Here is a 14,299-nt window from a genome sequence, read left to right as displayed (position 1 = left end):
GAATTCCGTTTAAACAGACTTTATTGGTATTTCTACACACAGTTTGTTGTCTTCACTCTTTCGTCTTTCATGTATTGCATGTGTTTTTGTTTGAAACCTGAAACTATGATGTTTCTTCCTCTCCTCCCTCTGCCCCAAAAATAGAACAAGATTTTTTGTACTTTCATGCAAGTGTAGTTAAAGTCTCTTTGTAGATATGGTCTGCTTTAAAGAGAGATTTTATCTTATTACTTTGTACTGGATTTTTATTAGGAGCGTGCAAGGGCATTGGAGGAGCAGAAGCGCAATAGAGTGGAGTATTTAGAATTCTTAAAATCCTGTGACTTTATTAAGGTATTTGTTCCAGTGGAATTAACATAAGTTCCTATATTATACTTTTTCTATTTCCAGGAGATAGTACTTTCATTGTTGCTGACTTCTTTTGTTCAGGCCAGTAGCCAGTGGCGGAAAGTTCAGGACCGCTTAGAAGCTGATGAAAGATGCTCTCGCCTTGAGAAAATTGATCGCTTGGAGATTTTCCAGGTAGTTCTCATTTTTCTAATACATAAATTACTTTATTTCAAACATCTCATTTATACGCCCCATCTTTGAAGTGATGTTGCAACCTTTTCTGTGTTAGGAATATTTACGTGATTTAGAGAGGGAAGAGGAGGAGCAAAGGAAACTGCGGATGGTATATTGTTAATTAGACTCGGGTTGCAATTAAATTTATCTTTGGAGACTTTGTTTTATCGCTTTCTCACTGGACATACACCATGGATGCAAATAGGAAGAATTGAGGAAAGCAGAACGTAAAAATCGTGATGAGTTCCGAAAACTGATGGAAGAGCATGTTGCTGCGGGAATACTTAATGCAAAAACTCACTGGCGTGATTATTGCATCAAAGTTAGTTATTCTTTCTTAGTCTCAGTGAGAGTGATGACCTTCATGAATTTCCTTTTTTGTCTTTTTGAATTTTGCATCCAAAAATTTCCTTCTTTATTTTGTGCTTGCAGATCAAAGATTTAGCTGCATATCTGGCTGTCTCATCAAATGCTTCAGGGTCAACAGCAAAAGACTTATTTGCAGATGTTTTTGATGAGCTGGAGAAACAGGTGAAATAGGTTGCTAATAGGAGTATTGAATTGTGTAAACTACATTATTACACTGAGCCTTATGAGTGTATAGCATTTCTGCCAATGTAGTACGAATTGCATGGCTGGCACAATATGAGTACTATAACCACTCTGCCTGTATGAAAAACTGTAGAATATACACTACAATCCTTTTTCATGTAGGACACTGTATATAGTCCTATTCTAACATTCCTCCTCAAGGTGGTGCATATACGTCATAGGTACCGAGCTTGTTACAGGTGTAACTAAGACGAGGACCAGTGAGGGACTTGGTGAAAATATCTGCAAGCTGATCATTTGACTTAACAATTTTGTAACAATACCTTGGTGAAAATATCTGAAAGCTGGTCACTTGACGTCACAATTTTGTAACAAGACCTTCTGAGAGTATCTTTTGTCTGATAAAATGACAGTTAATCTCGATGTTGCTTAGTCCTCTCATGTACGGATTTGATTCAATACGAGGGCCGCTTGATTATCACACACAAGTTCCTCTAACTGATTTTTCCAAATTTTAATGTTCTAAGCAATTGTTTGATCCAAACTAGCTCACAAGTTGCTACAACCATTGCTCGATATTCTGCTTCTACACTAGATCGTGCAACCACATTATGTTTCTTACTTTTCCAAGACACCAAGTTACCTCCTACTGAAACACAATATCCAAATATAGAATGTCTACCAGAAGGTGATCCTGCCTAATCAGCGTCTGTATATCCAATGATTTGCTGATTGTCGATCTTCGACAGATGCTGATTGTCGATCTTTAATCAGCGTCTGTACATTTTGTTATTTCGCAACGCAAGTATGCCTTAGACATTCTTGAGGAGGCAGGAATGTCAAGGAGTGTACGGACAAAATGTCTGATGAATAATTCCTTGGTGAGGCATAAATTGCTGAAACTGGAAGGGGAGCCTTGGCGTAATTGGTAAAGTTGCTGCCATGTGACTAGGAGGTCACGGGTTCGAGCCGTGAAAACAGCCTCTTGCAGAAATGCAAGGTAAGGCTGTGTACAATAGACCCTTGTGGTCCGGCCCTTCCCCGGACCCCGCGCATAGCGGGAGCTTAGTGCACCAGGCTGCCCTTTTTATCACTAATAAGCGTACGAATAGAGACACCAAATTGATTTTGTATTTCAGCACAAAAACTCTGGAATATAGAAAACAACTCAGAACGATCTTTCATTAAGAAAATCCAAGTACATCTTGAATATCATCAATGAAACTAACAAAATAACAAAATTCGAAGGTTGAACCGTCTCTACTAGGACTCCTAATATTAGAATGGACTGAGGAACAAAATAGACTCTCCACGACTCTCAACACTACGTGGAGAGGGAGTGCGAGTGTGTTTCCCAAGTTTACTGTTAGCAGTCCTTGGTGGCTTCCAATAGTTTACAGTAGTAATTATTTACAGCAGTAGTAATTTACAATAGTAGTTATTTGTAGTAATTATTTCTTCGTAGTAGTTATCTGTAGTTTCTTTTGTAGTAGTTATCTGCAGTTTCTTATTCTAGTAATGTTAGGGAAACATGTCCTAGTTATTAGGGGTAGTTATCTTATCAGTATTGTATTTAAACTCTATGTTTATTTAATGAAGTTAGGCAGAAAATTATTCTAGTTTTTGAGTATTTAAAACTCCAGAGATCGCAGGTTCTCTCTTAACGAACCAACATCATAGGTCGGAAAAAGACATCATCTTCTCTTAATTCTCTTTACGTTAACTCTGATTCTGTCTTACATCGTCCCTTAACTTGATCCATAACCGAGGACCGTAACAACTTGGTATCAGAGACGAGAGTTATGGGAGATCAAATTCAACATCAACTGGCACAATTGGTAAACTTGTTCTAGGAAGAACGTGCAACCAATTTAGCCAGACAGGAAGCCAAGCCATAAATGCTCGTTTAGATGCACTCACAAAGGATTTAGCAAATTCAAAGGCCGATTCTGAATCAATTGAAAATACCGGTCAGAACCGAGGTTGGAAGGGTAAAGCTGCAGCGGCAGGGGGGTCAGGATCAGAAACAGGAGGAAATTCTATCATTCCTAGATATACAAAGTTGGATTTCCCATGTTTTAATGGCCAAGACGACCCTTTGGGATGGTTGAACAGGTGTGAACACTTCTTTCGACACCAACAAATTTCTGAAGCAAAAAAGGTTGGACTTGCCTCTTTTCATTTGCAAGGGAATGCACAACTTTGGTTTCTTCAACTAGAGACAGATATGCCTCATCCGTCTTGGGATGAATTCAAACGTCATTGTAATCTTCGTTTTGGGCCACCAATCAGAAGTCAGAAGTTGGGCGAATTGGCTAAGTTACGCCAGATCGCGTCTGTGGCAGATTACCAAGAAAAGTTTTGAGTAGTTGGTTTTGCGGGCTGGTACACTCACACAGTCGCAAAAAATTGAACTTTATATCAACGGTCTTGTTGATTATATAGCAATTGAGGTTGAGTTGCATAATCCTCCAGATTTGGCTACGGCGATGAGTTTATCCAGGCTTTATGAACGCAAGGAACAACCCCTTTGTTCGCAAATGTTAGATGCTAGTAGATCAAAGACAACAGATTTCTCACCTCAACAACCCACCAGACTTGTGAAGAAATTGACCCAAATCTGAGATGGGTGAAAGACGACTCAAGGGACTCTGTTACAACTGTGACGAATTGTTCACTCGAGGATATCAGTGCAAGAAATTATTCTGGATTGATTTCATTGACGATGAGGAAGAATTTGCTGGAAAAGAGGGAAATACTAGTACTTTCTACACTTAGCGCTTGAGGACAAGCACGATTTAAAGGAGGGGAGTGATGTTAGCGGTCCTTTGTGGTCTTCCAATAGTTTACAGTAGTAATTATTTACAGTAGTAGTAATTTACAGTAGTAATTATTTTCAGCAGTAGTAATTTACAATAGTAGTTATTTGTAGTAATTATTTCTTTGTAGTAGTTATTTGCAGTTTCTTATTCTAGTAATGTTAGGGAAATATTTCCTAGTTATTAGTGGTAGTTATCTTATCAGTATTGTATTTAAACTCAATGTTTATTCAATGAAGTTAGGCAGAGAATTATTCTAGTTTTTGAGTACTTAAAACTCTAAGAGATCGCAGCAGAAAATTATTCTAGTTTTTGAGTACTTAAAACTCTAAGAGATCGCAGGTTCTTTCTTAGCGAACCAGCATCATAGGTCGGAAAAAGAAATCATCTTCTCTTAATTCTCTCTACGTTAACTCTGATTCTGTCTTACGTCGTCCTTTAACTCGATCCATAACCGGGGACCGTAACATTGACACGACTCACAATCAAATTTGGACAGACTAGAAAAACTAGGCACCATTTTTTGTAGCTTGAACCAACACGGATGTCCCGATCTTTTTGTGAATTAAGTCTGGAGGATCTGTAGCTAGACCTGCTATGGAGGAATTAGGAGTAGAGGCAAGGTAGTAGAGGCCTTGTGATTCATATCCTGTGCCAATCGTCTGTCCCGTACTGCGGTCCTGCATAACAAAAGAATCATCAAGAAATATTATGACACAACTTAGGGCACGAGTCAAACGACTGACCGATGCAAGATTAAAAGGACAACCAGGGACATAAAGGAATCGAATTTAGAGTGACAAAGGATATGGAGTTAGCTTGTCCAACTCCTTTTGCTTTTGTTTGGATCCCATTAGCTAAAGTAATAGCGAGAAGAGATTGTGAATAATCAATATTCGACAAAAGTGATTTATAACCAGAAATATGATCAGAAGTGCAGAAATATAATTAGAAGCGCCGGAATCTACAACCCACAATCCAAGGGTATTAGACTGTGCGGTTGAGGCTACTTGTGGAGATGTCTGCTTATGTGTTCGATATTGAAGATACTCATTGTATTCCTCTTCAGATAAATAAACCCGTTGAGTACTTGTAGTGTCAGTCTGAGCAACATGAGCATTCTCGGGAGGTCGACCATGCAGAGAATTAACATACTTCACGAATGTGTCCAAGACTATTACAATAACTACATGAAATCTGCATACTTCACGAGCATGTCCAAGCCTATTACAGTAACTACACTTAGGTCGAGATCTTCCAAACCGACCTCTTCCTCGTCGATTCTTTATAGATTGTGATGTTCGATTTTCTGATCTCCTCATTAAGTGTTCTGAAGAGATCATAGAACTTGAATTTTCAACTCCCATATTCTTGGAATTAGCAAAACCGTGAAACATAATTGGATTGATGAGAGGCCACTCTTCAGATGCTTGAAACAAACCCCAAGAGCAAAGAATCAGCTCCTGAACAGTTGAAAAATATCCAAAAAAGCTGCTGAAACAGTACTGTACTGCCGGAAAATAATGTTCCGGTAGCTTTTTTCCAGCAAAATCACTGTGGATGGGGTCGGAATACGCAGGCGGCCTCTGTAGATGAAGAATATGTCTCGAAACACGCAGGAAAAATCAGATTTCTCCTGAAAATGGCAATCTGACACGCCAGAACCCTAATCCGGTGACTGAAATCTGAAAGAGAGCGGATGGTTTGGCTGGCAATGTCTGCGCAGCCTGATAGAAAAAGAAATTTGTAGAAAAACTCATCGGGAAATGGCTCACGCGCCCGGCGCGTGGAGTAGATCTCGACGGAGTTCTACCTGTGCTTGGCGCGTGGGAGCGCGTGAGATGGAATTTTCCGGAGGTTTTGTGGGTTTTCATCGAGAGATGATGCTTAACTCGATAGTGTTACCGGATTTTGCACAGCAACTGTGGAGACCAGAATCTGGTGGTCTGACAGTGCCAGAGGATAATCATCAGTTAATAGAGAGATGCACGGTGATGATATTTTAGGATGGCTCTGATACCATGTGAGAAATTATGAGAGAAATATTATTGAATGATGTATCTATATTATCAAATTGAGCCCTATTTATAGACACTAGTATCTATATTATCAAATTGAGCCCTATTTATAGACACTACATCCCAATTCTTTTTCATGTAGGATACTTGATGAAAGATGAAGAATATAAGGAAATTCAAGAAAATCAAGAAACACAAGACTGAAATTCAAGAAAAAGAAAAGTCCAAGAAGCTCAAGTTTGAAGATTATTTCCCATTCTTGTTTCTTGAATCCTTTTCTAAATAGGTTTCTTGTTTCTTGATTTATATTTTAGTAGGATTTAATTTCCTATCATTAGTAGGATCTTTACCCTAGTTCTAGTAGGATTCTAGTTTTCTTTATTCTTTTCCTAGTAGAATAGGGATTTTACTTTCCTTGTTTTTAGCTATTTCCTTTCTAAGAGTAGAATATAGATTTGTAGTCATAAAAGAAGAGACCCTAGGACAATATAAAAGGTTCACATGACTTGTAAATATACTATTCACGTTTTTGAGCTTAAACCCTAGTTTGCAATAGAGTTATTTTCTCTATTTGGTATTCTTTATCCTTGTTTTTAGTTCCAAGCAAGGTGGTGATAGTCTTTACCTTGTTTTCGATTGCGTATGGTGTTTCTTTATCACGTTAATTGATTTCGAAGTGGTGACTTAGGAACTTTATTTGTTCTTGATCATTCAAGAACGCGTTTCTTGATTAAAATTCGTTCTAGTTCATACCCAGAACCTTAATTTTCTTACCATCGTCCCGCCCTCAATACTTACTAGATTTAAACGATTCAATAGTTATTATTATAGTTCAAATCGTCATCTTTCTCCTCGTCTTGAAATCACATAATTCCGAGAAGTATAGGCTGATTTACGTCTGTTTTTTGAATTACGCCCATCAAATCGCTTCAAGATTAAGATCCCGGTCGATTGGTTCTTTGTTAACTCGAAGAATCACATCAATTTGGTATCGAGCACAACAGGAATATTATGCATTATATGCAAGAAACGAGGACGTTGGGTTCATGAAGATGAAAAACTATGGAAACAGGAATCTCTTTCCCTAGATGTACCTCCGATGATAAGGTATGTTTGGTAATCATTGATAAAGGAAGTCATGTTAATGTTGTTTTAAAGAGATGGTTTCTAAACTTGGCTTGTTAACAAAACCTCATCCATATCCTTATAGCATCAAATTTGAGAATGATGATGGTGGTTTAGAATGTAACTCGTCAATGCCTGAGTTCTTTTTCTATAGGCAAAATATATAAAGATCTTGTTTGGTGTGATGTAATAAAGATGGATCTTTACTTATTACTTGGAAGCCGTAGGTATGATAGGTGCTAAGTATGATGAATATCGTAATACCTATTCTTTCACAAAGGATGGGAGAAAAATCAATTTAGTTCCCTTGAATTCAGAAGATGTTGTTAAAGACTCCAAGTATGTTGATGATTCTTTTGTGACCAAATTACAAATCATTGGTCCCATAAATGTGGAAAAAAGAAAACGGAGGAGAAGAATGAATTGGATCCACGAGTTGAGGATTTACCTCCAAAGTTTGATGAGGATCCATTGGAGCATCCAACTATTTGTGAGATTGATTTTTCATCTTTAAGTGATTTCGAAAAGAATCCATATTGTGTCACCAAAGTAGCGTATTGCGTAGGACCAATAATCTATGAAGATTTGAAAGAGAAAGAGAATGAGTTGCTGAAAAAGGAGTCTATGCATGAGAGTTTAATTTATGATGTAGTTCGAGCAAGAATTATTCATCAAAAGGTTGAATCTTTGCAAGAAAGTGTAGATTTAATATCTCTCAATTTGATGAGGTTAATGGCTATAATCGTGTCAAATATGAGAGCGTGAAAACCATCGAGGAGCTGCTTAGAAGACATGATTTGATCTCATACCTTGATCCAAACGTACTTGAATTTGATTTATTTCATGGTTTTCATGGTAGTAACTTGGATTTTTCCAGCAAACACCACATAGACAAGGGAATAATCAAGATTCTTGAAGATCAAAAGGATGTAAGTGCTGATTATGGCTTAAACATTGAAGATCAGTTTAAGATGATATGTTTGAGAAATCATGGAAAAAAGTTACTACTGAGAAAGTGGGATTTAGTTCGGCCATATGTAAAGATTTCTTTCAACATGATGAAGCTCTATGACAAACTAGAAAAATGCAACTTAAAGCCTGGTGAGTATTATGGGTTGTTCCAAATTTTTTTTGTTTGCTAATCTTTCACCATTTATGGAGCCTTTAGACTCGAGGACGAGTCTTTCTCAACAAGGGGAGAATGATGAAAGATGAAGAATATAAGGAAATTCAAGAAAATCAAGAAACACAAGACTGAAATTCAAAGAAAAGAAAAGTCCAGAAGCTCGAGTTTGAAGATTATTTCCCATTCTTGTTTCTTGAATCCTTTTCTAAATAGGTTTCTTGTTTCTTGATTTATATTTTAGTAGGATTTAATTTCCTATCATTAGTAGGATCTTTATCCTAGTTCTAGTAGGATTCTAGTTTTCTTTATTCTTTTCCTAGTAGAATAGGGATTTTACTTTCCTTGTTTTTAGCTATTTCCTTTCTAAGAGTAGAATAGAGATTTGTAGTCATAAAAGAAGAGACCCTAGGCCTATATAAAGGGTTAACATGACTTGTAAATATACTATTCACGTTTTTGAGCTTAAACCCTAGTTTGCAATAGAGTTATTTTCTCTATTTGGTATTCTTTATCCTTGTTTTTAGTTCCAAGCAAGGTGGTGATAGTCTTTACCTTGTTTTCAGTTGCGTGTGGTGTTTCTTTATCACGTTAATTGATTTCAAGTGGTGACTTAGGAACTTTATTTGTTCTTGATCATTCAAGAACGCGTTTCTTGATTAAAATTCGATCTAGTTCATACCCAGAACCTTAATTTTCTTACCATCGTCCCGCCCTCAATACTTACTAGATTTAAACGATTCAATAGTTATTATTATAGTTCAAATCGTCATATTTCTCCTCGTCTTGAAATCACATAATTCCGAGAAGTATAGGCTGATTTACGTCCGTTTTTTGAATTCTGCCCATCAAATCGCTTCAAGATTAAGATCCTGGTCGATTGGTTCTTTGTTAACTCGAAGAATCACATCATCCTATTCCTATTTTTATTCTAATAGTAAGGTGTTCTCCTTAATTATGCGTGGCTTGTGTTTCCGGTAATGGAATAAAAGAGCTGGCCATTAACTCTTCAGTAAAAGGGTCGGGCCTGGGCTCTGAATAATTAACCCCCTGTGGTAATATTACTGAAATACTTTGGGCCAAAATATCTTGGCCCAATGTATTAGCATTAGTTGTTTTGACCTCTATTCTGATATGGGGCCATGCACCCCTCTCTGACGTGATGCAATATGTGTTTAACTCCAAAAAATTAACTTTTGGGGCACTCTAGAGCAATCCATGTGCCCCCATCACATCTCCTTTACAACCCACGTGTCTTCTTTACTTTCTTAAACTCCGTGCCAAGTCAAACAAATTGAAATGGAGGGAGTAGCATTTATCTCTTTGCTCGATGAAAGAGGGAGTCTATGCTGGTATCCAAGCATAGATACAGATCCTGTTCCCACTCTCCTTCAACGATTGAATTTGGTAATGCTTTCTTGAATTAGGCTCTTGCAGTGGGATGGTGAGAGTTCAACATAAAATCAGATGCTGGCATCCTCTCTCTCTCTCTCTCTCTCTCTCTTTTTTTTTTTTTTTTTTTTTAAGTTTGTATTGGTGTTTGTGTGCAGAAGTGATTCGTATCAAGTGTATATATAAAAGAGCTATTAACAGCGATACACTCCAATTTTCTTTTTTTTTTTGGCTATTATCCGAAGAGTAGGGCTTGATTTTTCCTTCAATTTAACCTGGTCTATGCAGTCACGTTTGTGTGTCAACTGCCTTGTGATGTTGTAGATGACTTACTTTGAACAACGGGACAAATGTTGGTATTCATGAAATAAATTATGTCCCCATCACCCTGCTTGAAATTTATAGACTTCATGGCAACTCAAATGCATGGACAAGGCTCCATTTAGTATCCTATTTTTGTTACTGATATAGCATCGTGAATTTTTGTTACTTGTTTGTTGCTGCAGTATCTTGATGACAAGTCACGAATTAGAGATGCAGTGAGGATGACCGAGGTAATCAATACTCTTCATTTTTAACCTCTGCTGTGCTTTGGCTAGTACCTAATATTTTTGCTGAGCTGTCTCTGCTTTCAGATTGGATTGACATCAACCTGGACGCTTGAAGATTTTAAAGTTGCAATTGCAAAATGCATTAGCTCTCCACCAATATCAGATACCAACTTAAAGGTCTAATTATGGCTAAGTACTGTATACTGTTTCACATCAATCCTCGTTAGAATTGAATGTTATGTGAAATTAAAGAACACCATTCACTTAATGGATTTGTATAAATTTGTCCCCCTTTTTTTGGCTTTGGGACAGGTGCTGTGTAAGTTGAGTGGATTGAATGGTAAAGCATAAGTAGTACTTCCATGTTATGTTTCACTGGAAGTTGGTCAGTTTGTGAAAGCTAAATTGACAACTCCTAGGTGACTAGTCAGCTGTGGTTAGTGGCATTTTCCTTTAGTATCAACCATAACCTATACCACATAAAATTTTGGATCTTCTTGTAATGGAGTCAAGAAGACTTGTGTGTCGGTTAGCAAGAAAACATGAAACCTTCTAGCAAAAAGACGACGACCACATTGATCATATATTTGGTGTTAGCTTTTGCTTTCATTCTTCAGTTTTGGTACCATTTCCCTAGTTACATTATTTCTTTTCTGGACGGCGGTGCTTAATATTTACACCTACAGCACATTTCTTAAGTTGCTTAATTCAATGCAATTTGCCTTGTAGTTTTCTGTTTAAGGTTAGTGGGTAAGCTCTATGATATTTGTTAAACAGCATAACTGGATGATATCATTTTTCTATTTTAAAAGGAGGATATTATCTCATTCTTCAAATATCATTTGGCTTTTGGATGTTATTTGTGTTCATGGTGTATAATCTATGTACGTGGAAAATAGGAATTGCAAGGTATCCTGTTGAAGAATTATGGTTAGACAGTTGGTAGGTTCTCCTGTAGGCTTTTACTATACTTTCAATATCTCAAAACTTTTTTTAGGCATTTTGCCAAAGATTATTATGTGAGGAGTTGCTCCAAAAATAGGGTAATAGAACTTTTACATAACATCCCCCTTGCCCTCCAAACGGAGGAACAAGAGGACATACATGGATTATGCTGAACATGTATGTTGAATCTTCTACCATGCTTCCTTTCTAAACTTTATCCTATACGCTTTTGGACGCTCCGGGTCATTGAGTATTGAATGTGCGTATTTCAACTGCACAGTTTGTCTTTGAAGAGTTACTAGAAAGGGCCAGGGAGAGAGAAGAAAAAGAAGCTAAAAGGCATAAACGTCTAGTAGATGAGTTCTATGAACTTCTTCATGCATCAAAGGTATAGTAAACAGTTTATAATCTCCCAAATTGCAATAGACGGGATCCCATAATGTTTTCCTTTAAACCATAATCCTTTTTTTTTTTTTTTTTTTGCTGTGGTTGCAGGAAATTACTGCATTGTCGAAATGGGAGGACTGCAAATCCCTCTTCGGAGATAGGCAAGGAGCTACGTTCGCTTTTATTAATCTAGAATTAGTAATCATGACTGCAAGGATCATATATTTGGAGACTCTGATAATTGATATTATTTTCAAGGACTAACTCCAATATTCTCAACTCAGTTATTCACATACTTCTAGAAAGTACCTTAGAATAATAGATGTGATGAATAATTTGTTGCTTTATATTGCTCAACATTTAAGTAGGCTATGTCTTTTTTTTTATAGAATAACGTGAGTCATACAACAGGTTTCGTGGTGTAGTTGGTTATCATGTCAGTCTCACACACTGAAGGTTACCTTATTATAAAAATATTACCATTTCGCTAAGTCACTCTTAATGTTAACTTATCACTCAAGAAAGGGTTGATATCAATTATTAGTTGTTCCAACAGTGTTTAATAGCTCTAGCACTTGCCAGCTTTTTAATTTCTGATATTTGTTGATTGTTTCAAGCTTCCGATGAAGTATGCTGCTAAATCTCTACTTTTAATTTGTCTAGCCTCTTTTTCTATAGATGAAATGCTATTGATATTTACTTTTTTACCCATAATCTCACAATTCTCATTATGCGTAACATTGAATGTGGATTACTTTGCTGTTATTGTTTTTTCAGAATAATGGGTGATGAGAGCTTGGTGCTGGAAATATTTGACAAGTTTGTTAATGAACTAAAAGAAAAGGCAAAAGAGAAGGAGTGGAAGCGTCAAGAGGATAAGGTACTTGAATTACTACAAACCCTTATTCTCCTGCTACTTTTGAGTGGGGGTAGTAGATGTGGTGTGGGTGTGCTTTTGGTTGATATGGTTTGTCTTCTATTTTCTTTATTAAAGCTTTGACTCACCCTTGTGGAACCATAAGATTCTACGGAACTCTCTTTCAAGACAAACTTAGGGTCGCTGAAACTACTTTTAAGGGGCTGCAATCTATAACTGGTTGGGCATTGATATTCTAGCCACTTCATGTGAATTCACTTTTCCTTCTAGGCTGGACAGTGGAAATAACGTTTTCTAGTGAAGAGCACCTTGTATCTTACGAGTATAAAATAAGGTGACTTCCATTTTTGCTTGGCTGTATTGAGTCTATAAGCAGTTCTGATTTACAAATGCAATATTTGGGTAGGATTTTTTGTGCTTACTACAGTTACAAAAGGGAAACATAATATAGCTAAAAATTTATTCATTTCTTTCTGTGCGGCTAGAAGCACTTTGTGCAATTACCGGGGCTTTCAAGAAGAAAGAATTCCCAATTGATTGCTATTCTGGCAATACATTTCAGGCAACTGTTTACTATGCTTTTTTTTTCCCTTCAAAATAAGCAAACTCAAGTTGCTTCACTTTCTTGAGTTTGAGAGGCATCTTGAAAATTGAGAGTATAATTAAGAAAACAAATTCAATAAGGGTCTGTTTGCAAACTACAATCTAAATACTAGGTAAGTAATCACAAAGTCGAGTAATTACAATGACTGGTTTGTTTTTCACAAAAGAATCACAGTGTAATTCCCAGTGTCATGTTTGGTTGCAGTTTGCACAAGTGTAATAACATAGCTTGATCTTCGTAATTATAAAAAAATAAATAGTTTTTTTTTTCAGATTAACATGTAAAGAAGTTGTAATGTGACAAATATATGTGTATATACGAAAAAGAAAGAATTTGAAAAGTCAGCAGGTAATTACACCATGTAATTACCCCCCAAGTGAATCGGAGTGTAATTTCTTCCTTTCAGTTACTTCCAATTCCATGATGAACAAACATGCCAAACTGTGATTACACCTAAATCCAATTACAAGTTAGGCCTTCCAAATCTGCACAAGAGTTTTCTCTCTTAATTTCTCTTTTCACAACCTATATGAGTATAAAATAATGAGTGTAAAATAATGAAGCTTTCATGTTTCCTTGGTTGTATTGAGTGTGACAACTTTGATTTACAAATACAAGATTTTCAAATATGTTGGGCTTGCTATAGTTATTAAAAGGAAAGTTAATATAGCTAATGGTGTGAGGCAGTAGTGTTAAATATGAGGTAAGATGTTTGGGTTGCAATAGTTACTAAAAGGAAAATTAATATAGCTGATGGTGTGAGTCAATAATGGTAAATATGAGGTATCAACATTTACTATAAGTTATACTATCCCAATTAAGTTAATATGATGGTTAAGACCTTTGGGTTTGGCGCTATCTGTCACACTCGGTTCCTTTCTTGAATCTTGAGAAGGTTGCAAATTCCCATCATTCCCGAAAGAGGCATTTGTTGGCGGCTAGCGTGGAAAGCCACTGTTCTTAACTAATAGCTAAAATAGAAAAAAATAATAATTCTCTATTCAGTTGCAGTTCAATGGCTCTGAATTGTGTCTCTGCAGGCAAGAAAAGAGAAGGAAAGGAAAGATAGAGAAAAGAAGAAGGAAAAGCATAGGAGGGATAAAGACAGAGGGGAAAAAAGCAGGAAAGAGAGAGAAAGAACCAAGAAAGATGGTACAGACAGCGACAAGGCTGAGACATACAGTTTCGAGGAGATCAAAAGGTCAGGAAGTGACAGAGATAAGAAACACCGCAAGCGGCATACAAGTTCCTTTGATGACGATGAAAATGAGAAAGATCATTCAAGAAGTTCTCACAGACATGACAGTGATCATAAGAAATCAAAACAGGTCTGATATCATCA

At 36.7% G+C, this 14,299-nt stretch overlaps 1 protein-coding gene across 19 annotated transcripts in view; it reads left to right on the top strand.

The window, feature by feature from the left end:
- The window catches only part of LOC132044464 (pre-mRNA-processing protein 40A-like), a 39,179-nt gene that overhangs the window by 22,486 nt on the left and 2,394 nt on the right, over positions 1–14,299 (top strand). For all 19 annotated transcript variants that reach the window (XR_009412190.1, XR_009412191.1, XM_059434950.1 and 16 more), the window contains 11 exons: positions 253–333; positions 430–522; positions 620–673; positions 770–886; positions 997–1,095; positions 10,100–10,147; positions 10,229–10,321; positions 11,370–11,477; positions 11,585–11,637; positions 12,254–12,356; positions 13,998–14,285. Coding sequence is in view for 17 of the 19 variants with exons in the window: in XM_059434950.1 (XP_059290933.1) it covers positions 253–333; positions 430–522; positions 620–673; positions 770–886; positions 997–1,095; positions 10,100–10,147; positions 10,229–10,321; positions 11,370–11,477; positions 11,585–11,637; positions 12,254–12,356; positions 13,998–14,285 (1,137 nt within the window). In the remaining 2 variants the exon portion in view is untranslated. The remainder of the gene's footprint in view (positions 1–252; positions 334–429; positions 523–619; positions 674–769; positions 887–996; positions 1,096–10,099; positions 10,148–10,228; positions 10,322–11,369; positions 11,478–11,584; positions 11,638–12,253; positions 12,357–13,997; positions 14,286–14,299) is intronic.

Source organism: Lycium ferocissimum, unplaced genomic scaffold (assembly GCF_029784015.1).
Source record: "Lycium ferocissimum isolate CSIRO_LF1 unplaced genomic scaffold, AGI_CSIRO_Lferr_CH_V1 ctg4585, whole genome shotgun sequence".
NCBI lineage: Eukaryota > Viridiplantae > Streptophyta > Magnoliopsida > Solanales > Solanaceae > Lycium > Lycium ferocissimum.
The sequence above is the reverse complement of the archived record's forward strand: the minus strand, read 5'-3'. Positions and strand labels throughout refer to the sequence as shown.